This window comes from Humulus lupulus, chromosome 1 (assembly GCF_963169125.1).
Source record: "Humulus lupulus chromosome 1, drHumLupu1.1, whole genome shotgun sequence".
NCBI lineage: Eukaryota > Viridiplantae > Streptophyta > Magnoliopsida > Rosales > Cannabaceae > Humulus > Humulus lupulus.
Genome location: NC_084793.1, coordinates 18250689 through 18273149, shown reverse-complemented (window position 1 = coordinate 18273149; position 22461 = coordinate 18250689). Strand labels below are relative to the sequence as shown.

Genomic DNA, 22461 nt, shown 5'->3' with positions numbered 1-22461 from the left:
GCATTTGTAATGACCCAACTAATTCTAGACTTTGGACCATTAAAACTACTTATACATAGACACTATTCTTAAGAAAACTTACATACGAAATAGTCATAACTTTATTAAAAACTGTAAAGCAAAGGTTAAAATACATAAAAATTCGGGGAAGGATATGGGATCCCATTATTTGAAAATAAAACATGTCTTAAATCTTAAATAAATTCGTTACAAGATCAGGTGCAGAAAATACATAGAAAATATAATTGAAATGACTAAAAACGACTTCGTCCTCGAATCGTTCACGTAGTCCACCGAATCCATTCTTCCTCAATACACAATCCTAAGCCGCCAAGAATCTTCCCACTGCCATAACTATTTTTTTGCACATATAAAATAAAGGAATGAGCCTAATACCCAGCAAGGAAAATCTACTAAAAACATATAAACATAAACATAATCATAAACTATAAACATATGACTATAATAACGCATACCACATAAGACTACACTATTAATGGCCATTATGACATGTGATAAACCATCTAGGTCCCCTGTCTAATATTTGAGGTAGGTTAGATCACATGGTAGTTTATGATAACCCATCTAAATCCCCTGTCTAATATTTGAGGTAGGGTAAATCATATGGTAGTATATGATAACCCATCTAAATCCCCTGTCTAATATTTGAGGTAAGGCATATCATAACTATAAGCATAAAAATGATAAACACTAGGGCACCAAACAACTATGAGCCCTAGATAAAAACATAACATAACGTATTATAAACATATCATAACATATTACACATAAGCATAACACATAACACATAACATATAGAAGCTATCCTATTTTCCTTACCAATACTGGGATGTGAGAACAAGGACGGGATTTTGGAACACTCCTAAAACCAACAATAGAAAGGTGAGAACTTCTAAAAGAAAAGAGATGAACTAAAACCACCGAGAAGAATAGCTTACTGAAAGAAACCTCAAGTTCAAAGAACTTAACTACCTAATCAAGAATGGAAAATATTGAGTTAGGATTTGAGTAGAGAAAAACTATTAAAACTAATGAAATATACAGAAATGAACTAGGAATAGGAATACCTTTGAATGCACTATAACCGAACTACACCTCGATATCGAAAAACACACTATTAACCTTACTTCCCAAGTGTTTAATAAGCTTAAGATGATAAAGCTTATAACCCTAACCCAAGTGTTTAACACTCTAAAGTATACCTAGCAGCTTGAAGGCTCTGAAATCAGCTTGAAGAATGAAAGAAAAGGCTGGGTACTAGGTCCTATTTATAGAGTTTAAGAATGAAAATATCTTCTTTTAGCTTGAATAAAAATAATGACTTTTTAATTGAAAAACATTTGAATATTCGTTCAGCAGAGGCTTAAGACTCGGTCAAAAGATTTTGAGGCTAGCTAAGAGGTTATGGGTTGAATTAAGCTCAGTTTCAAAATTATTCAAGAATATTTCCCTGGAGCTGATATATCGCCCATGGTAGGCAATATATTGCCTGGGCTTATATTCCCGAGGCTTGTTGAAGTGTTCGTGCTAAGTTACGTGTTTTTTCGTATTCCCTGAGTGGCGATATATCGCCCCATAGAGCTGCGATATATCGGCATACGCTGAAATATTATACATGTGATTGCACTTTTGCAGCCTAATTTGAATTGATTAAACAACTTTGACTGAGTCCTATAACGATTTCAAAGCTGTTGGCAGATTCTGGGGTTTTCAAATATTACTCATAAAACTATTCCTCAAAAATACTTAATTTCTTAATAAACGTGCACGCGACAAGTGTCATTAACTTATTAGTTCTACCTAAACCTTATAGTATAATAAATATCATCTTTATAATCAGCTATATTAATCAAACCTTATGTTATAATTACTATTCTTAAACTATAGGTTAAACTTATAAAATCTATAAGTGTTGCTATGAGTGTCCAACTAAGTCCCGACTTGAACTAAAATCCATAGTAATAAACATACTATAACTACTACTAGCTATTACTACTACTACTACTACTACTACTACTACTACTACTACTACTACTACTACTACTATCTAACTAGCTAAGTAAAATTCTTGGACTCTACAATTTCTCCCCTACTAAAAAGAATTTCGTCCTCGAAATTACTTACCAAACAATTCCGGATACCGGGCTTTCATGTCTTCCTCCAATTCCCACGTTGCCTCCCGTTCAGAACTATTACTCCATAGGACTTTGACTATCAGAATACTCTTGGACCGTAACTGCTTCATCCCTCTATCTAGGATGCTAACCGGTCGTTCCTCGTAACTCAAGTCTTTCCGGAGTGCTATCATATCGTACTTAAGGACGTGAGATGGGTTTGACACATACTTTCATAGCATTGAGATGTGGAACACATTGTGGCTTTCTGCTAAAGCTGGCGGTAGGGCTAATCTATATGCAACTGCTCCCACTTTGTTCTATATCTCAAAAGGACCTATAACCTGGGGACTAAGCTTGCTTTTCTTCCCAAACCGCTTTACGCCTTTCATAGGAGATTTCTTCAGGAAGACTTGATCTCCAACTTTGAATTCCACATCACGTCGCTTGGCATCCGCATAGCTAATTTGACGACTTTGAGCAACAAGCATACACTTTCTAATCAGTGCTACTGCTTCTTGAGCTTTTCTAACAGCTTCAGGACCAAGAAGCTGCCTTTCTTCTACCTCGTCCCAATGTAATGGCGATCTACACTTTCATAAAGTAACTCATAAGGTGTCATCTCGATCGTTGACTAGTAGCTATTGTTGTAGGAGAATTCTATCTGCGGCAAATACTTACTCCAAGGTCTCGATGTAAACACCAATCCTCTATCAAATACTATTGTCTTGGGGATTCCATGCAACCGTACTATCTCTTGAACATAGATGTCTGCGTATTGGTTCGCTGTGTATGAAGTCTTAACAGGCAGGAAATGAGCCGACTTGGTTAGTCTATCTATTACTACCTAAGCTGAATCACGCTGCTTACTTGTTCGTGGCAAACCCGTCACGAAATCCATAGCTATATCGTCCCCTTTCCATTTCGGTATACTAAGTGGTTGCAATAAGCTCGCAGGCCGCTGATGTTCTGCCTTCACTTGCTGGCATATTAAGCATTTAGACACAAATCTCGCTATGTCCTTCTTCATCCCTGGCAACCAATAATTTGCCTTAATGTCGTGAGTCTTCTTGGTCGACCCTGGGTGAACTGAGTATGGGGTATTGTGCGCTTCCTCTAAAATCGTCATCTTAATCCTTTGATCATTTGGCACGCATACCCGATCCTTGTATCTCAATAAACCTTGACCTGATATTGAGAAATCTGTGGCCTTGCCTTCTCTAACTGCATCCATATGCACCACAAGTGTGTCGTCATGCCCTTGCCCAATCCGTATATCTTCTAACAGATTTGACTGGATCGACAAATTAGTCAGCTTACCGACAACTACTTCTATCTCGGCACTGATCAACTCCTGCTGTAGTGGCTTTTCTATTCCGGCTAGTGCTGCTAAACTTCCATAATTCTTCCTACTTAGCGCATCGACAACTACGTTTGCCTTTCCTGGGTGGTATAGGATTTCGCAGTCGTAATCCTTCACTAGTTCTAACCACCTGCGCTGCCTCATTTTGAGCTCCTTCTGAGTGAATAAGTGCTTTAAACTTTTGTGGTCCGTATAAAACTCACACCGTTCTCTGTAAAGATAATGGCGCCAGATTTTTAACGCAAATACCACCGCTGCCAACTCCATATCGTGAGTTGGATAGCGTTGCTCGTACTTTTTCAGCTGCCTTGAGGCATAGGCTATCACCTTGTCATTCTGCATCAACACGCAACCCAACCCTTGCTTCGACGCATCACAGTAGACTACAAACTTGTCATTGGGTGTCGGTACATAAATTACTGGTGTTGAGCATATCCTTAAGCAACTGGAAACTCTCTTCACACTTATCAGTCCAGTTGAACCTTTGCTGTTTCCGGGTTAGGTTGGTAAACGGAGTGGCTATCTTAGAAAAGCCTTCTACGAACCTCCAATAATAACTTGCTAGTCCCAGAAAAATTCTTACCTTAGACACGTTCTTTGGTCTTGGCCAACCTTTACAGCCTCTGCCTTAGATGGGACTACTGCAACTCCTTGGATACTATGTGCTCGAGGAACATTACTTGCGAAAGCCAAATTTCACACTTTTTGAACTTGGCGTAAAGTTGATGCTCTTTTAGTCGTAACAAGATCAACCTTAAATGTTCTTCATGTTCGACATTGTCCCTTGAGTATACTAAGATGTTGTCGATGAACACCACGACGAATTTATCCAAGTAGTCCTTGAAGACCCTATTCATTAAGTCCATAAATGCGGCTGGAGCGTTGGTAAGACAGAAAGACATAACTAAGAACTCGTAATGCCCATAACAAGTTCTAAAAGCTGTCTTAGGAATATCCTCTCCCTGCACCTTGAGTTGATGGTACCCGGACCATAAATCAATCTTTGAAAACATGGTCGCACCTCGAAGTTGATCAAACAAGTCGTCAATTCGGGGTAGCGGGTACTTATTCTTAATCGTCACCTTATTCAGCTCGCAGTAATCTATGCACATTCGCATGCTTCCGTCCTTTTTCTTCACAAATAGAACCGGTGCTCCCTTTGGCGAATGGCTCGGTCTGATGAAACCCAAGTCTAAGAGTTCTTGTAGCTGTGTCTTTAACTCCTTGAGTTTGGTAGGTGCCATCCATTATGGTGCCTTGGAGATAAGCTCAGTGCCCGGTGCTAATTTGATCGTGAAGTCAATTTCACGAGTCGGCGGCAATCGTGGTAAGTCATCGAGGAATACTTATGGGAATTCTCTTACAAGACGGATGTCTCCAACCTTAACTGATGTTTCCTTTACCACATCTGTGACGCTGGCTAACTATGCTTGACATCCTCTTTCTATCATCCTTTGAGCTTTGAGAGATGATTTTAGCGGTGTGTGTAATCCTAAAACTTGTCCCATGAAGCATAGTCTCTAGCCGTCAGGAGTCTTAAACGCCACTTTCTTGCGTTTGCAGTTGATGGTTGCGCCATGCCTTGCTAGCCAGTCCATGCCTAGTATTACGTCGAAGTCTTTGATCTCCAATTTTATCAGGTCTCATTCTAGTTCTACGTCTTCAATCTTGATCGGGATGGCACCTTATGAGTAACTTTAATGATCAGCTTTATTAATCAAACCTTAAAATAGCCGTGATATAGCTAATAAGAAAAGTATAGCTATGGTATGCTGAAATACTAAGGCGTTGGGTCAATTAGCTATGGATTTCAACATACTTTTGATCACAGTTGCAACCACTTAGCATATCGGAATGGAAATGGGACGATATAGCTATGGATTTCATGACGGGTTTGCCACGAACAAGCAAGCAACATGATTCAGCTTGGGTAGTAATAGATAGACTAACCAAGTCGGCTCATTTCCTGCCTGTTAAGACTACATACACAGCGGAGCAATACACATACATCTATGTCCAAGAGATAGTACGGTTGCATGGAATCCCTAAGACAATAGTATCCGATAGAGGATCGGTGTTTACATCGAGATTTTGGAAGCCTACAACAAGCCATGGGTACTAAGTTAAGTCTTAGTAAAGCTTTTCATCCCCAGACAGACGGTCAGTTCGAGCATATGATACAGATTTTAGAAGATGTGTTGCGCGCTTGTGTACTTGATTTTGGAGGATCATGGAATAAGTACTTGCCACTGATAGAGTTCTACTACAACTATAGCTACCAGTCAACGATCGGGATGGCACCTTATGAGTTGCTTTATGGAAGAAGGTGCAGATCTCCGTTACATTGGGACGAGGTAGGAGAAAAGCAACTTCTTGGTCCCAAAGCTGTTAGAAAAGCTCACGAAGCAGTAGCGCTGATTAGAAAGCGTATGCTTGCTGCTTAAAGCCATCAGAAAAGCTATGCGGATGCCGAGTGACGTGATGTGGAATTCAAAGTTGGAGATCAAGTCTTCCTGAAGATATCTCCTATGAAAAGCGTAAAGCGGTTTGGGAAGAAAGACAAGCTTAGTCCTCGGTTTATAGGTCCTTTTGAAATATTGGACAAAGTGGGAGCAGTTGCATATAGACTAGCCCTACGGGGCTGGTTAGGTCCCGAGGGGACACCAGCTTCATGCCTTGCGCGATCTGTATGGGCACGTAAGGGCGGAACGCCCCGAGCCCCACGGGCACTAACTGCATGGTGGTGTCCTCAGGCCCCTGTGTCGTTATCTTTGCCAGCCTGGTGGCCTTCGGGTTCTGGACGAGCCCTCTTATGCTTTGGAGCATAATTATCACCAGCCTTTCCCTTACCATGATCTTGTGGTGACATCGAGGCTCCAACTCTTGCCGGGTGCCCGATAGGCACCTCAGCTGGCGGATCTCATGCCTCTACGGCTGGGTGCTCGGGAGGCACCCCAGCCACATTGACATGTGGCACTCCAGTGAGGTGCGCAGGTGGTACGCTTGTTGGATGCCCCAATGGTATGTTGTCATTGGGGTCCACTGGCGGCCCTTAGGCTGCAAGAGTGGCCTTTATGAGAAGTACCATCTCTAGAAGGGCAGTGATGTTACCTTCTTGAGCATCAATCTTTTGTAGTTAGGTGGCCACCTGCTCACGGAGCACCACTACCTCCGATGTATCTTCCGCCTCCATGGGCTGAGGGAATTCTGCCTCGTAATACCCTTGGTCAACACCATTATCCTCGCCGTCATACTCGATGTATTCATCGTAGTCCTCCATCATCTCAGGCACGTCCTGAGGTGGTTGCCTACTGGGTTCTCCTCCTTCAACTCTGGTAGGAGGAAGCACCTCATCTGTAACATTTCTTTGTGTAGTCACCATGGCTGTGAGAATTTCAAATGCCTTCTTCAAGCTCTCAATGAAAGCACCAAAATGTTGACTGCCTTTTTCGCTATCAACTTTAATAAGAAAGATCAAAGAAATCAACTATAAGAACACAAGGATTTTTACGTGGTTCAAGTTATAAAAGAACCCTAGTCCACGAGTCTCTTGTATTAAGAGGATTGTAAGCTTGTGATTGCAAGCTCCAATGGTGTATTCATAGGCAGCGTTTAGATTGCTCTGAGTACAAGGTCTTTTCTCTCTAAAAAATCAAACCCTTTACAATGAGACTCCCAGCCCTATTTATAGAGGTTGGGGTCATTAATACTAATCATAAGTAATTAATACACATTCTTCCCATTACTGGGGGGTTAATACCAATTCAATACTTTATAGGGAACATGCCCCAAGTATTGTCAGGGCATGCTATAAGTTCCTCCATGTCAGGCAGCGTAGTGGGTGTGCTATTTTTTGAGTCGTACACTCGACAACATTGTTGACGGATCGCCCATAAAGGTTGTCAGACGATCCTCTGGCTCTGAAAACCTACGTTTACTGACACGTTGCGCCTTATCTTAGGTCTGAGACCCAAAACCTCGGACCTGGGAAAATATTGGGAGATGAGACCCCTCTCCTTAATTGTCCGAGCTGGATAACCTCTCTCTCCGAGAACAAACATCAGGGAGTAATCTACTATGGCACCCATGGTCCACTATCAAAGGCAAGGTCTCACCTAAGAGGACCCTTGCTTCGAATAAAGACCTCATGCAGTAACATGCCCCGGGGATGCCTACGAACGTTCAAGCCAGTCACTTGAGGTTGCCACGTGTCAGAGGTAAAAATACGAACAACAGTAACAAAATGACAAAATCTTGTAAGATATAATAAAAGTGCAAACTTACTATATTAACCTTATTGAACTTAAAAAATTATATAATATTATAAAAAAGTAAGGTAAAAGATAGAGAGAGTAATATATATATATATATGAAAGCTGCAATATGGCCCGATGGAGTTATAGCCCAATTCATATGTAATTTATTTAGAGAAATTACCTATTATATGCATAATGTACAACCCCACAACAACAAAATGACCCAATTTTATAATTATTACCAACTATGCTAATCTTTGTTAAACATACCTAAACTACCCCTGATTATTATTATCCCCTCTCTCTCTATCATGTAAACAAAAGAAAAGTGGTGTAGAAGAAAAAAAAAAAGAGATCTTATACCAATCGGCCTCCTCCCCACCTAGCCCCGGCAGCCACCACAGGTTCACCGCAGAAGCATCGCCAGCACCACGCCAACCTTCTTCTCCATCAACAAAGTTAGAAGTTTTTCCTCAAATCTCTTCAAAATAAATGGGTAAATAAATTTGGTTTTTATATTGTGGTGGGTATTTTTTTAGCACTTATTACTATATTTGAACATTTAGATTGCTATATTTGTCTTCATTTTTTGTTTTTGTTGAACTTTAATGGATCTGGAATTTTATGCATTTTTCTGAAGAATTTTTTTTTGAACCACCTCACCAAGCCTCACCAGCTCTCGATAACATTCGACATGAACATACCTCACTAAACCTCACCAAGCCTCACCTGACCTTGATAAAATTTCACATTAAGGCACCTTGTCAGACCTCACCCAGCCTCACCAGACCTCGACAACATGTATCATGAAGTCACCTTTCCAGACCTCACCAACCTTCACAAGACCTCGATAAATTTTACATGAACACATCTCACCAGCCCTTGATAACATTCAACATGAACATGCCTCACCACACATCACCATGCCTCACCTTACATTGATAAAATTTCACATTAAGAGACTTCTTCAGACCCCACTCAGCCTCACCAAACCTCGACAACATGTATCATGAAGTCACATTTCCAGACATCACCAACCTTCTCTAGACCTCGATAACATTTCACATGAACACATCTCACCAGGCCTCACTAAGCCTCGCCAGCCCTCGAAAACATTCGACATGAACACGCCTCACCAGATCTCACCAAGCCTCACCTAACCTTGATAAAATTTCACATTAAGGGACCTCACCCAGCCTCACCAGACCTCGACAACATGTATCATGAAGTAACCTTTCCAAACCTCACCAACCTTCACAAGACCTCGATAACATTTTACATGAACACCTCACCAGACCTCACCAAGCATCACCATCCCTCACCACAAGTCATCACATTTACATTGCTCGATGCTTTAACATTGTTTCTAATTATTTTTATAAATATTGATCATCTTAGGTTCGACAGTCCATGCATTTGTTTCGTTCAATGGTGTTTGGGAGAAAGATGGTAAAAATTGGATTTTCAAGGATGATGAGACTCAAGGGATTATCATGGAGAAGGATGTAACTTACTTGGAACTGCTTGCCATTATGCATGAAGTGCTTCAGGTTGATAGATCATTGTATGAGCTAAAAATGGAAGTCTCATACACGTGAGATCCACATCCCTTAAAACTCACTCGTATTAATAGTGATTCTGGAGTGAGATTTTTCTTGGCAAAAATATCACAGTATGTCCAACAACGGATTCCTTTATTTGTGACTGCGATGAAGAATATTGTCAATGTAAATCCATCTCTTGTATGCCCTGATACCAACGAAGTTCGTAGTGAGGTTCAGAGTTACGATCCAGAAGTTAATGCTATGCCTAATGTTGAAGGTGATATCCCTGTGAGAGGTAGTACATTTGTTCATGAAACAGTGCCCCCTCTGACACATTATATGAGTACGAGCCCTATGGGAATGTCGATATTATGCTTGCCCAAAAAGTAGAAGAAGATTATGCTCAGACATAGCCCCTAAACAAGCAATAATCGTCCTGGCACAACTGAAGATCATAGAAACTGAAGTGAGCCAATGTTTACAAAGGGTGATCACGCAAGGTGTAGTACTCCAATGCTTACGAAAAAAGATATCCTTGCATCTATAGAAACACACACGTCCTGTAATGCCCCAAATATCCTAATAAGGTTTAGGACCTTGATTAGGAGGCATGGAATGCCATAATTGATTTATCATGTTATTAAATGATTATATGCATGTCTAGGTGTGTTAAGCATGCATGTGAACCCATTTCTGAGTAATTGGGTGATTTTCATATTTTGGCCATTTCGGGCATATTTGGCATATATGTGATATGTGTGTGGTGCTTTATTATTATTTGGTTATGCCAGGGTTACCCAGCACGAGACGATCCTAGGAGGTAAGCTAGTGGGAAAGTCACAACAGGATTTATGCTTGACTTGGAGTGAGTCAAGGGGTATTTAGAGCATTACCGGGTTATTGGGTAATGGGAATCAATATTTGGTGATAAATTGAGAGTTAGTAAGATCAGGGGGAAATTCTGGAGGTTTTGACTATTTTGTCCCCGGGAGTGTTTTTGGGACCCCGAGCGTTAGGATTTGTTTGAAGCTACTTAAGCTTGAAGTAAACTTTTAAGAAATAAAAAGAACGTTCAGGAAGTTCTCTCTCCCTCTAAGTTCCATTTTTGTCTCCCGATCGCATTTTCGAAGGAAACTTGAGTTCTAGGACTCAGATTCAAGTGAGGATCGAGGCATAGCGACCCAAGGGAAGATTAGAAGCTTATTAGCCAGAGGATTTAGTTGGAAAAAACTCAATCGAAGGTAATTCAAGTTTTAAGTTCTAAGTTTTTAAGCTTGAATTAGACTTTGTGTTTCGATGAGTTTTTGTTAGATTTGAGACTTGGGTTTTATGGGTTTTGGATCATGGGGATGTTTGGGAACTTTGATTTGTGAGTTTGGAGATGTTTGGACATGTTTTTGGAAGGTTTTAAAAGGTTAAAATTGGGGAGAATTGGCTGGTTCGAGGTTGGGTCGCGGCCCTATTCTTGGGCGCCGCGGCCCAAGCTCGATGAAGTAGGTGGAATATGTTGTGAGCTCCAGGGGCCGCAGCACTAGGTATGGGGCGCCGCGGCGCTTGCCCTTGATGCCTCTATTTTGGCTCGGGTCTGCAGCTCAGTGAGTTGGGGCCGCGGCACTTGAGGGTATTTATGGCCGAAATGATGTTTTAAGCTTGGGAACTCAAACCTTAAGGCCTCGGGATCATTCCTACTACCCGGTTTAGTGGGATTTGATGTCTCGGAGGCTAGGTCTTGGTTTCAGGATTGGTTTTAGAACTTGAACTCATTGGATCTCCATTTATGGTTGTGACTAGGTTATCACTAGAGGCTTGGATTAAGGATCGTGCTTGTGGCTCGTTTATTGGTAACCTGTGCTTGGACCAAAGGTAAGAAAACTGCACCCTATGTTTATGACATGCATGGTCATTCTTGATGCATGTTGGATGTTTAAATGTGACATGCATGGTTATTGTTGAGGCATGTCAAGTGATTAAATGTGATGCATGTGTTGCACGAGAAACATGTGATTAGGGCATGCTATGAATATTGAATATGAGATTGTTCAGAGCTTGAGCCTCTGTGTTTATGCATGATCCTAATTATGCTAGAAATTGTTAAGTAAGCATGTTGAATGCCCTATATTCGGATATTTAACATATGATATATGTTTGGTAGCATTGCTTACTTGTGTATGGCACTGACTAGTCAGGGTCGGCACTGGTCGCGTATTACTGACCTAAGAGCCAGAAAACAGCATAAGCATCATGAACGCAGGGCCGATACAATATTAGATCTAATCGATATCAGCGTTGAATGACACTAGGAGCATTAATGCTGGACCGACCCGAAGGTCGATGAAAATTCTAAGCGCTTGACTAGTCTAGGACTAGTTACTCAAAGACAGGGCTAAAGGCCTAGGTGACTGTTTTTCACGTGGCTAGGGAGCGGAATCCCATGGTTGTGACTCTATGGTTATGCGGTAGGTTATATTAGTGACTAGTTCATCGAACACCTATCTTGATAAGCTAGTGAAAGGATCACTTATTTGCATAGCCCCGTGACCCTATCGTCACATGGCTAATGGGAACGGAACCCACCTTAGTGGCTATTACGACTGTCACTCTTCTATTTGGGGCTAAAAACCCTGGATGATTATTATGATCATCGGTTGATGTTGTATATTCATCATTACGTGAACTCATTTGCCTGCTTGAATAGGGTTTTATTTGCTAGGCGCGTGCCTTATGATTTGATGACATGTTATTACTGTTCATGAGCATATTGAGTTTTCTTGCTAGGCTTCGGCTCACGGGTGCTATGTGGTGTAGGTAAAGGCAAAAGAAATCTAGACCATCCTTGTGTTGGAGAGCTTAGGTGACGATGTGTACATATGCAGCTGCTTGATCGCCACGGGTGATGTTTGAATAGAGGAACTAGGGTTAAACCTTAATTTGCCGCTTAGATCGGCTGGTTGTAAATATTTTGTTGTAATAAACCTTTAAATTATATTTTTAGGATCCCAATGTATACAATGAACATTCTAATGAAACGTTACATATTAACCAAAAATTTTAATCCCTAAACCTCTAATCATACTTAGTTACACGTTTATGGCCAAATGACTCGATTAGCGAGTTTAGCACTGTTTATAATACGCACCGTAACGGTCCCTGGAGTTTAGGGCGTTACAATTTGGTATCAGAGCGAGCCAAGGTTTATGGTTCCTGAAGACAAGCTGGGCATGTACACTCGTCACTAAAGAAAGCTTCACTCAAGGAATGGTAACTATTTTTGTAATTATGTGCTTAACTGCTTAAATAGAATGTAAATGCTTTACCTGCACATTGTGTTAGGGAGCATGAGATTCTGATAGAGCCTGGCTCTTGACTATATGATTATATGCTCCGTGAATATATATGAATGTGATCATATGATTACCTGCTCCATGAATATATATAATTGTGATATTTGCATGTTGGAGTTGGAAGCATAGTGTGAATGTAGGAAGAGCAAGGATTATGATTGATGTATGAATGCCATGGGCATGTTTATAGCACTGCAAGTGATTTGTGAATGTGGTGTGGTAAGATTGATCCCGTGGGGAAAGCTCTTGATATGCTCATCATGATTAATGGGTTAAGTTATTGACTGCAGATTCAATCAACAGGTTTATATCCAAGGCAGATAATGAGGCCTAGTGGTAGTTATACTGAGGCTGGGAATTACAGCCAGGGTTTTAGTTCTTCATCTGCTCCTATGAATTTTCAGCAGATGTTCACAGATTTGCAATCAAGATTGCAGAGGCATGAGGAAGATATTAGGTGTTTGAAGCAACAGTAGAACCTGTCGGGAAACACTTCTTCCTTGATTATGCCAGGAGTGGCATCAGCTTTGGCTCAGCCTAGGGTTGAGAGCAGATGGGAATCTCTCTATGGAAGATTCCAAGAGTATTACCCTCCAGTCTTCGAGGGAGGCCTAGATCCATTCAGAGCTGAGCAATGGATGGGCATGATCAGTTTCATTCTGGACAGTATGGGGTTGATGGGTCACGATAGGGTGATTTGTGCTACATATGTATTGCGGGATGATGCCCAGATGTGGTGGGAAGTAGTATCCCAGACACAAGTCACAACTGTGATGGATTGGAAAGAATTTAGGCAGCTGTTTAATGAAAAGTATTATTGTGATGTAGCCAAGACTGCTAAGATTAATGAGTTTGTGAATCTCGTTCAGGGAAAGGCATTAGTAACCGAGTATGTTAATAGATTTGATGGGTTGGCCAAGTTCACTTTTGACATGGTACCCACAGATGTAGCTTGGAAGGAATAGTTTATTCAAGGATTGAATTCTGGAATAGCTCGGGGCATTAGAGTTGCCCCAGTGCATGAAATCTCTACCTATGCTCAGGTGGTAGAGAAAGCTCTTGCTGTTGAGAGCATAAGAAATGAGAAAAAGAGTGCCAAAGAGCACAGAGCTCGGATAGTGGTACCTCAACTTATTGGAGTAAGTAAGAATGAAAGTTGGAAGACTCGTCCAGTATGCACTCAGTGTAAGAGGCGTCATCTGGGAGAATGCCGAGCAAAGGCATGTTTCTCATGCAAAATGGTTGGGCATTTCAAGAAGAATTGCCCAAGGCTAAGAGAGGATGGGAAATAGGGGATGGACAGATCGACTCCAGCTCGAGTGTTTATTCTGAGGCAGTCAGAGTCTGAGACTGAGACTAGTTCCTCAAGGGTGGCAGGTCAGTTTTCTAGTTCTGATTTTTTAGTTATGTCGATTGGTTTTGGTGCCATGATGTTCCTTTGTTTGTTGCATATAGAGAAGCATAAAGTTATTATGCAGATTGCATGGTTATGTGGTGATAGGAACACAATATTGTATTAGTAATTTAAGAGATGAGTTGGGTTATGATAAAAAAAGACTCATCGGTGACTTTGATAAATCTGGTTATGACTGGCTTTGGTATGATTCTATCGATATGGATTGGTTAAGTAAGTGTGGGAAATACTAAATGGCAAGGGAAGTATAGTAACTCTTGAGCTTGAAGTGGAAAGCCTTGTGACAATTGGTACTGTGTATGGATTGGTTATGACGTCTGTATTGAGAGCTAGAGTTTTATTGCAGGGAGATGCATGGAACTCCTAGCTAGTGTGGTGGATACCACTTAGATTGTGCCAGTGGGATCAGGACAGACTGGACTAGTCTGTGAGTTTCTGGATGTGTTTCCAGGGGATTTTCCAGGGTTTCCTTTATGTGAAAAGAAAATAGAACGATGATTGGATTAGTGCCAGGGATGGATTTGGGGCACTATATTGTATGGTTTAGTAAAGTTGTAGGAATTAAAGGGTCAGTTATTGAGTAATATGGTGTTCTCCAAGGTGGATCTTTGTTCTAGTTATTACCAGCTGAAGATCAGGGAGAAGGATATGCAGAAGACTGTGTTTGTAGCAGATAAGAGCACTGAGAGTGCTGAGTATGTCTTGAGAATTTGTTTAATGCTAAGTGTTTATGAATCAGATGAACAGAGCATTCAAAGGTTTATTTGAATGGGATTTGTGATCTTCTTGGACGATGGTATCGTGATGTATTTCTTGCGGAGATTTGCCAAGGTCAAGGAACGACTCAGGGGCAGGAGTTTCCTTGGGTGGTAAGGATATTACTGTTAGGAAAAAATAGATTGCCTCAATGGAAAAGGTAAGATAATACAACTCTATGCAATATATCACAAATAAATAATGATTTATTAAAAAGAGTGTTACAACTTTATAACTAAAAATACAAACAAACAAACAAAGGAAGATGAAGAAAGAGAAGAAGAGAATGGTGAAAGATACAACTCTAATCAAAAGATTACAAGTAAAGGAAAGGTGTATGAAACAAAAGAAAAGAAGATTACAACTCTAAAAAAAAGGATACAAGTAAATAGAAAATGAAAATAAGAAGAAAAGCAATAGAGAAAAAAATGCAAGAACAAAACAATAGTAAACTCTCACTTACACAACCTAAGTGAAAAGGGTTGGGGATCACCAACTTGAACAAGGTTTAAAACCTTTGTCCAAAAGCCTATTTCCCCCTAACCCAAGCACTAAGGGATCTCTCATAGATTTTTGGAAATGCTTTCTGGAATAATCAAGCCTCAAGGTGTATTTTCTAGCCAAGTGCTTTGTGGTTGGAAAATGGTGTGTCTTACAAGTGAGCATTAGGCTCCTATTTATAGAGTTTGAGATACCCCTTTGAATTTCAAATTCCACCAACCCCATGGCTGTTACCAATGTTTAATTGGATATTTATGGAATTAAAATGGAGATTTTGGAGTTATTTGGGATGTTAGAACCGTTCAATTTGGAAAAAACTGAAAAGTCATATAGGCTGTCAGCCTCGCTGGCCGCGGCCGGGATCATCAGTGGCCGCGGCCACTGGCCTCTGTCCCCCAAGCCGCGGCCAAGGAAAGACAGTGACCGCGGCCACAGCCTTGTTTCAGCACAAAAAATGTCATTTTCTAAATCGTTCCAAAACGTACCAAATCCTTTCCCACATGATTTTGTAACCTCCAAATACCTATTGGGAGTTAAAACATGTCTCCAACAGCCATATTTCATTATGGCTTTATGAAATCCAATCTCAAATGTGTAACACACATTATTGGGTAATATTTGGGAATTATAAATTTGTAACTGATTTTGTAACTCCAAAATATATCACATTTGGGCACACACATATGTCCAATTTTGTGACTCTCAATAATATGTTACAAGGTGTGACAAATCATATTTTGTCACATTATTTAATCTAATATTATATTATATGAAATAATATAACATTCCCCCACTAGATTAAATAATCACTTTTTGTAACACTTATTTAATCAATCAAATATAATAATTACAGGTGCCTTGGGAAAGAGTTCTGAGTCTTCTTGCAGATCAGAATCAGTTAGAGCTTGTTATGACACCTCAACGGCAGAGAAAAGTTAATGCCTATGTAATATGTTGGTTAAAGGATCTGACCAGAGCTAGAGTAGAGTTTCTGGTGGGCCAAGTGGCCAGTTTTGTGCTTAAGATTACTATCTCAGAGAGGATTAAAAGGAAAATAATTAAGTGAACCACAGATAGGAAAGATTGAGTGGAAGTCTTAGCTGGATTAGCTAAGGATTAAACAGTGTCAGGTATGAGTTTATTATGGTATAAGGATCGGATTTGGAATCCAATGGACACTGGGATTAATTGGGAGATTCTGGATGAATCTCATGCTACTCGTTTATTCTCCTCATCCAGGCATCATGGAAATGTAACAGGATATGAAAGCTTTATAGTGGTGGCCTGAGATGGAGATGGATGTAATGGAATGCGTGGTAAAGTTCTTAACCTGTTAGCAGGTCAAGACAGAGTATCAGAAATTAGTAAGGCCGTTGTAGCCTTTGAGTATTTTATAATGGAAATAAGAAAGCATCGCGATGGGTTTCGCAGTGGGATTACCCAGGTTAGTGGGCGAGTATGAGTTGGCATTAGGTCATCATGGACCAGTATTCTAAGTGAGTTCATTTCTATCAGTAAGAGTAAATCATACAGCTGATCAATATTCAAATCTTTATGTGAGAAAGAGATAGGGCGCCTTCATGAAATTCAAGGTCTATCTTATCAGATGAAGACTCTATTGTTACTTCCAGGTTATGGAAGGGTTAAGGAAGGTGATGAATATATAAATGGAATTGAGTACAGTTTATTATTCTCAGACTGATGGTAAGTCAGAGAGAGAAAGAAAGAGAGTCATCCAGTGTTGGAAAGGTACCTTATGAGATAAGGTATGATAGAGAATGTTTATTACCAGTTCATTGGAATGAGATGGATGAGGTGTTGATTCTGGATCCTGAGGTGATTTAGGGGACCATTGAGATTATTAGAGGTTGGAGCTTGGATGCTCACTTCTCAGAGTAAATGGAAAAATTTTACTGAATAGAAAACCAGGAACATGGAGTTCCAAGTAGAGGATTGTATCTTCCATAAAAGTATCACCATGGAAAGGGGTGATGAGTTAAGGGCAAGTTGAGCCCTAAAGTAGTATAACAGTTTGAGTCCTGGATAGGACTGGTCAGGTTGACTTTGGTTCAACCTTATCTTTGGCACTGTCAGTTGTGAACAATGTATTTTGTATTTCCATGCCGAGGACGTGGGTTGAAAGAACTCATGAGTTTAGTTATGAGAATCTGGAGATTGAGGCTAAGTTATCCTATAAGGAATAGCCAATCCAGATATGAGACAAAGAGAATAAGATTCGGAGGAACAAAGTTATACCTGGGGTTAAGTTAAGGTTGCAGAAACAGTGAGGTGGAGAGAGAGACTTGGGGAAACTAGAATCAGTTGTGCGGAATTCTTATTCCGGGCAGTTCAGATAAATTTCGAGGACGAAATTTCTATAAGGGGGGATAGTTGTGATGCCCCAAATTTCATAATAAGGTTTAGGACCTTGATTAGGAGGTCGGGAGGACCATAATTGATTTATCATGTTATTAAATGATTATATGCATGTTTAGGTGTATTAAATATGCATGTGAACCCATATCTGAGTAATTGGGTGATTTTCATATTTTGGCCATTTCGGGCATATTTGGCATATATGTGATATGTGTGTGGTGCTTTATTATTATTTGGTTATGCCAGGGTTACCCAGCACGAGACGATCCTAGGAGGTAAGCTAGTGGGAAAGTCACAACGAGATTTATGCTTGACTCGGAGTGAGTCAAGGGGTATTTAGAGCATTACCGGGTTATTGGGTAATGGGAATCAATATTTGGTGATAAATTGGGAGTTAGTAAGATTAGGGGGAAATTCTGGAGGTTTTGACTATTTTGTTCCCGGGAGTGTTTTCGGGACTCTGAGCGTTAGGATTTGTTTGAAGCTACTTAAGCTTGAAGTAACCTTTTAAGAAATAAAAAGAACGTTCAGGAAGTTCTCTCTCCCTCTAAGTTCCATTTTCGTCTCCCGGTCGCATTTTTGAAGGAAACTTGAGTTCTAGGACTCAGATTCAAGTGAGGATCGAGGCATATCGATCCTAGGGAAGATTAGAAGCTTATTAGCCGGAGGATTTAGTTAGAAACTTGGTTTTAGAACTTGAACTCATTGGATCTCCATTTATGGTTGTGACTAGGTTATCACTAGAGGCTTGGATTAAGGATCGTGCTTGTGGCTCGTTTATTGGTAACCTGTGCTTAGACCAAAGGTAAGAAAACTGCACCCCATGTATATGACATGCATGGTCATTCTTGATGCATGTTGGATGTTTAAATGTGACATGCATGGTTATTGTTGAGGCATGTCAAGTGATTAAATGTGATGCATGTGTTGCACGAGAAACATGTGATTAGGGCATGATATGAATATTGAATTTGAGATTGTTCAGAGCTTGAGCCTCTGTGTTTATGCATGATCCTAATTATGCTAGCAATTGTTAAGTAAGCATGCTGAATGCCCTATATTCGGATATTTAACATATGATATATGTTTGGTAGCATTGCTTACTTGTGTATGGCACTGACTAGTCAGGGTCGGCACTGGTCGCGTATTACTGACCTAAGAGCCAGAAAACAGCATAAGCATCATGAACGCAGGGCCGATACAATATTAGATCTAATCGATATCAGCGTTGAATGACACTAGGAGCATTAATGCTGGACCGACCCGAAGGTCGATGAAAATTCTAAGCACTTGAATAGTCTAGGACTAGTTACTTAGAGCCAGGGCCAAAGGCCTAGGTGACTGTTTGTCACGTGGCTAGGGAGCGGAATCCCATGGTTGTGACTCTATGGTCATGCGGTAGGTTATATTGGTGACTAGTTCATCAAACACCTATCTTGATAAGCTAGTAAAAGGATCACTTATTTGCAAAGCCCCGGTGACCCTATCGTCACATGGCTAATGGGAACGGAACCCACCTTAGTGACTATTACAACTGTCACTCTTCTATTTGGGGCTAAAATCCCTGGATGATTATTATGATCATCGATTGATGTTGTATATTCATCATTACGTGAACTCATTTGCCTACTTGCATAGGGTTGTATTTGTTAGGCGCGTGCCTTATGATTTGATGACATGTTATTGCTGTTCATGAGCATATTGAGTTTTCTTGCTGGGCTTCGGCTCACGGGTGCTATTTGTGCAGGTAACGGCAAAAGAAAGCTGGACCATCCTTGAGTTGGAGAGCTTAGGTGACGATGTGTACATATGCAGCTGTTTGACCGCCACGACCAAGGTTTGAAGGAGAGGAACTAAGGTTAAAACCTGTTTTGCCGCTTAGATCGGCTGGTTGTAAATATTTTGTTGTAATAAACCTTTAAATTATATTTTTGGGATCCCAATGTATACAATAAACGTTAACCAAAAATTTCAATCCCTAAACCGCTAATCATACTTAGTTACACGTTTATGGCAAAATGACTCGATTAGCGAGTTTAGCACTGTTTATAATGTGCACCATAACCGTCCCTGGAGTTTAGGGCGTTACACGTCCTCATCTAGCAACCCATTGGGGGAGATATACCATGGGAAGATTTTTTACAGTAAAGTTGACTTGAAGACCAATATACACTTGTTCAGAATGAAGAACAATTTTGAGTTTGTTGTGAAAAAGTCAGGAACTGATGTGTGGTATATCACTTGTAAAGACTCTGATTGTAGTTGGAGGCTTAGGGTGAAAAAACTAGTGCTAGCCTCCATGTTTGAGATTACTGCCTACAACAATACACATCCATGCTCACTAGAACTCCAACAGAAAGACCACCGTCAAACATCACCGTGGGTCGTGGACCGCCTCATAAAAAACAAGTATGCTATTTATGGGACTAGCTACATGGAAAAGAACATAAAAGAGGATATGAAGAACAAATACCACATCGAAATGAGTTATATGAAGGTTTGAAGATGTAGAGAGAAAGCTCTGATGTATACGAGGGGGTCACCTAAAGAGTCATATAGAAAATTACCTGCTTACTTGCACATGTTGCAGGTCAAGAACCCAGGTACAATAACTGATTTTGTGACAAAAGACAATCGATTCCTTTATTGCTTATTTTCCCTTGGTGTTTCCATAATGGGATTCAAATGGTGTCGTCCTGTGATATGTGAGGATGACACAGTCTTGAAGATAAAGTACGGTGGTCACATGTTATGTGCAGTTGCATTGGATGCAAACAACCAGTTGTATCCAATTGCTTTCTCAATAGTGGATAGTGAAAATCAGAACTCGTGGACCTATTTCATGAGAAAACTAAAGGAATCAATTAGGGATGTCAACAACCTAGACTTTGTATCATACATACATGCTAGTATTATACAAGCATTGGAGATTGTCTTCTCTAATGCCTACCACGGTGCATGCTATCACCACATCACTATGAACGTGGCTGCTATATTCAAGACTGATCACTGTCATGATTTGATGTGGAATGCAGCCTACTAATTTCGAAAGTCTGATTTCAACAAACACTTTCAAAGGATAAAAGAGAAGTATCCTTCCATACCTTCTTATTTAGAGGGTATCAGTTTCAATGAGTGGTCTTCTGCGTACTTTCTTAGAAATCGATATAATATAATGACAAGCAACAACGTGGAAAGTTACAACAACAAGACCAAGGATGATGGAACCTTTCCAGTCACTACACTAGTCGAATTCATTCGGTTCATGCTTCAAACATGATTTTGTGCTTGCCGAGAGATTTCCTAGAAGAGTGCCACTAGATTGGCGCCTCTCATGGAGAAAGATTTATCTCAGATTTTTGAAAAATGCAAGTTCTTGCAAGTATACAACCTTGACCAACATGAATTTCAAGTAAAGGATACAAATAACGATGGTGAGGTGAACTTGTTGGAAAAAACATGCTCCTGCGCCATGTTCCAGATCATTGGAATTCGTTGTGTTCATGCAGCAGCTACAACACTGCATCGCAACATTAACATTTATTCATTGTGTTCTCCATTTTACTACATTTTGTCTTGGAGGGAGTCGTATGCCGAAACTATATATCATTGTGGTAACAAGGACGATCGGGAAGTTCCTGATAATATAAAGAATATGCAAGTGGGAGTACATGTAATGCCCTGAATTTCCTAATAAGGATTAAGACCTTGATTAGGAGGCCGGGAGGGCCATAATTGAATTATGATACTATTTAATGATCATATGCATGTTCATGTGAATTATATTATTATGTGATGGTAAATGCATGCATATGGGTGTATTCATGATTATGAGGGGATTTTGGTAATTTGGCCGCTGTGGGCGTAATTGTGTATGTTGGGTGCATGGTTGTGATTTATTAATATAGCCACATTATAAGGTGGATTGGTTCGGGCTATTCGGCATGAGACGATCATGAGATGTAAATGTTCGGTCTAGTCGTAACGGGTTTAAGTTCGGGGCTCGGGGTGAGTCTCGGGGTCACTTTGATGATTAGAACATTACCGGGAATTAAAGGGTAATGGGATATGATTTATTGGCATTTGTGAATATTGAGATTAGCAGGAATTGGAGAGCGTTAATTATAATTAACGGTAAAGGTTGGAAAGGACAATTTTGCCCTTGGGGTGGCTTTAGGAACCTTTAGTGACCTAGGGGTATTTAGGTCATTTGGGTTGGATTTATATGGACTTGAAGGCTGTAGAAAATACAGAACAAAACAGAGCATCATCCTCATCTCCTTCTTTCTCTCCCGTGCATCTTTTCCCTCTTTCTCCCTTTGGAATTTTGAGAGCCAACTTGAGGAGTTAAGCTAGGAAATCAAAGGTGGGAGCTTAGGGTCGTGATTCAGCCATTGAGGGGGATTCAAAATCAAGTTTGAGGTAAGTTTCAGCCATTAGTTTTATGGTATACCCTGTTTTTGGTTTTAAACTTTCAGCTTGTGATTTCTTGGTAAATAGTTGGAATTAATGGAAGTTTGATTGATGTTTACTTTGGGTTTTGATGTGGGTGAGTTGTAGATGATGTTTAGTGGTTGAATTGGGTGTTAGGTTGAGGTTTGGGACTGGTTTGAGGATTTGGTTTCAAGGTAAAACGCAGGGGAAGCAAGCTGGTGGCTTGCTGGTGCGCGTAAAGGGCCGCGGCTTGGCTATGGTGTGTCGCGGCCTGTGTGTGCTTTTGGGGAGAATTTAGCCTCTGTCTGAAGGTGAGCCGCGGCATGGCTAGGGAGGGCCGC

General features: G+C 40.5%; 1 protein-coding gene across 1 annotated transcript; it reads left to right on the top strand.

Moving 5' to 3' along the window:
• The first annotated feature begins 19868 nt into the window (after positions 1-19868).
• On the top strand, positions 19869-20729 carry LOC133790216 (uncharacterized). The gene is made up of 2 exons (XM_062227792.1): positions 19869-20183; positions 20277-20729. Exons 1-2 carry the CDS (start codon positions 19869-19871, stop codon positions 20727-20729), a joined length of 768 nt encoding a protein of 255 aa, XP_062083776.1.
• The last annotated feature ends 1732 nt before the right edge of the window (positions 20730-22461 follow it).

What these genes read in the sequence shown, in the direction of transcription:
- LOC133790216 (XM_062227792.1), top strand. Translation starts at nt 19,869, where the DNA reads ATGAAGAACAATTTTGAGTTTGTTGTGAAAAAGTCAGGAACTGATGTG. An exon ending in TCGAAATGAGTTATATGAAG is followed by an intron (nt 20,184 to 20,276) that starts GTTTGAAGATGT and finishes CACATGTTGCAG; the next exon opens with GTCAAGAACCCAGGTACAAT.